This window comes from Lampetra fluviatilis, chromosome 70 (genome assembly GCF_964198595.1).
Source record: "Lampetra fluviatilis chromosome 70, kcLamFluv1.1, whole genome shotgun sequence".
NCBI lineage: Eukaryota > Metazoa > Chordata > Hyperoartia > Petromyzontiformes > Petromyzontidae > Lampetra > Lampetra fluviatilis.
This window is the reverse complement of record NC_136344.1, coordinates 4161036-4163339: the sequence shown is the minus strand read 5'-3', so window position 1 is coordinate 4163339 and position 2304 is coordinate 4161036. Positions and strand designations below refer to the sequence as shown.

General features: G+C 60.5%; 1 protein-coding gene across 1 annotated transcript in view; it reads right to left on the bottom strand.

The window, feature by feature from the left end:
• Positions 1-2049, bottom strand: part of LOC144952853 (purine nucleoside phosphorylase-like) — a 13112-nt gene extending 11063 nt beyond the window's left edge. Inside the window, exons 1-2 of the mRNA XM_078883323.1 lie at positions 1887-2049; positions 248-351 (exon numbers count right to left, since the gene is read on the bottom strand). Coding sequence (XP_078739449.1) covers positions 248-351; positions 1887-2049 — 267 coding nt within the window. The remainder of the gene's footprint in view (positions 1-247; positions 352-1886) is intronic.
• Between the last annotated feature and the right edge of the window lie 255 nt (positions 2050-2304).

Genomic DNA, 2304 nt, shown 5'->3' with positions numbered 1-2304 from the left:
GTGGGAGACACGGGGAGACACGGGGAGACCGCTGGGAGACACAGGGAGACACGACCGGTGGGAGACACAGGGAGACACGGGGAGACACGTGTGTCCCCCCCCCCCGGTGTGTCCCCACGTGCCCCCCTCATGTCCCCCCATGTGCGTCCCCACGTGTGTCCCCCCCCCGTGTGTCTCCACGTGTCCCCCCCCCGTGTCCCCCCCACGTGTGTCCCCCCCCCCCCCGTGTCCCCCACGTGCGTCTCACCTTCCAGGCAGGGTGACCCTCGTACGAGTGGAGGCGGCCCTGCGTGCACACGGTGGGCTGCCCGCCCAGGCGCCCGAACACCAGGCGGCCCGCGTGGCCAGCCACTGCACGCGGCAACAGGCGGACACGGGGGTGGGACACGGTGGCGGTGGGACACGGGGGTGGGACACGGGGGTGGGACACGAGCGGGCGGGTAGACAGCGCCACGCACGCCCGGCCGCCTTTATCTCCCAAGCGGCGACGCTTGCTACAGGCTGCACCAGGTACTGATTTGAGGCTGAGTCGACCTAGGATCGGTGCAGATGATCGTCACCGGCGCTGGTGGCCGTGAGCAGGAATCGAAGTTGGGTCGCCGCCTCGCCGGGTTCGTAGCGCAGCGCGATGACCGCCGTACTACCGCCCCCCCCAACAACAACAACAACCACCGCCATTCGCCACTAAGCGGCGGTGAGGTCACCACGACGCTTGTGCCAGGCCACGTGCACCTTGAGGCTACCACGTGAAGTGTCGAACGCCCGCTGGCAGGAGGTCACGGGGCAGACCCAGCAGGTGCCACGGGTCGACTGACCGAGACGACCGAGATGAGTGGCTGATGCACCACCTGTGCCCCCTACTGTGCAAACTCGCTGTGCTTTAGCCACCCGGTGCTCCGCTCGTTGTTGTGAGCGTCGCTCCTCCGCCCTCCGTTGTTGCTGGAGCCCCCCCCCCCACACACACGTGTACGCAATGTTGCAGTCTCCGTGACGGTAGATCTGAGTCCAGTGTTGCGGTGCCAGTAACTTGGGAGACCCCCTGGGAGCGGTCCGCATTGCAACTCGGCCACCTGCCACCTCTGAGACTCGGCGCAACTCTGCTCGGTCCGAGCCCCGTGGACCTTCTGAGTTCTCAACTCTAAACTCGTCTTTATTTGACCAGGTACGGCATCACGGAGCGATCGCAAATGAAACCTCGGCGAAGTGGATTATCGCGTGGAAATGCCATTGCAGCCAAATTCCCCTAAACGCGTGTTTCTAAATGTGGAGGGGAAACCCCGAAGAAAATGCACGCGACCTCGGGGAGAGAGAGACACGCAAACTCCAAATGCACAGCAGCAGGGGCAGGCGTGGGCACCACCTCCTGCGCACCGGGCGAGGTAGTCAACATCTCCCAGCCACCGTCACCAGTTCGGCGAGCTCGTGACCTCTGCTGCACATTTTGCTCGACCTGTGTCTGCGACCTTGCGAGGTTTGCATCCTTGGCGGTGCTACGTGGGCCTGTCTCCTAGACCGGTTTGCCGGTACCACTGGACAATCCTAAAAGCGTGCAACGCGCGTCTTGAAGGTCCGTCAATACCTTGACACTCTTTGGTGACTTTGCCGAAAGACCCAAAGAGTATGGATCCATGTGGTCACGAAAGCTTCGAATCACGATTAAAAGCCTTGACTTAAAGCTTTCGTGACTGCAGGAATTCACATTCATTGGGTCTTTCGGTAAAGTCACGTAGAAAAGGTACAAATTAATCAAAATAATAAACGTAAAATAAAAAATATACGACGTTTCTATCACAACACAAGCGTGACTTTATCGAAAGACCCAAAGAATACGGTAAAAGCCTCTTGTCTTCCGTCACGGTGCGTAACGCTGTTCACGATGACTGCACCGGTGCTGCTGGGGAAGTTGGGGATGTCGGCGAAGTCGAAGGCCACCGGCTCCTGCAGCCTGTCCGCGATGCCGCCCAGTCCCGAGCCGCAGATGATGGCGACGCGCGGCGGCGCGGGGGCACGAGCACGCAGCCACAGCGAGCTCGCCTCCAACGCGTGCATCGCCGCACTGACACGAGAAACAACAACAACAGCAGCAACAACAACAACAACAGCATTATCAACAAAGACAAAGATGCCCCGTATAGCCTCAACAGGCTGTCGGGGCAAGTCCTGTTAGCAAACATCTATGAAGGCCGGCTCGGTTCACGAGGGGGCAAAGGTGACCAGCATCACACCAGGGACACATTTGAGGCTGAGTCGACATAGGTGGGGCCCACGACCGGTTCAGATTATCGTCGCTGGTGTTGGCCCATC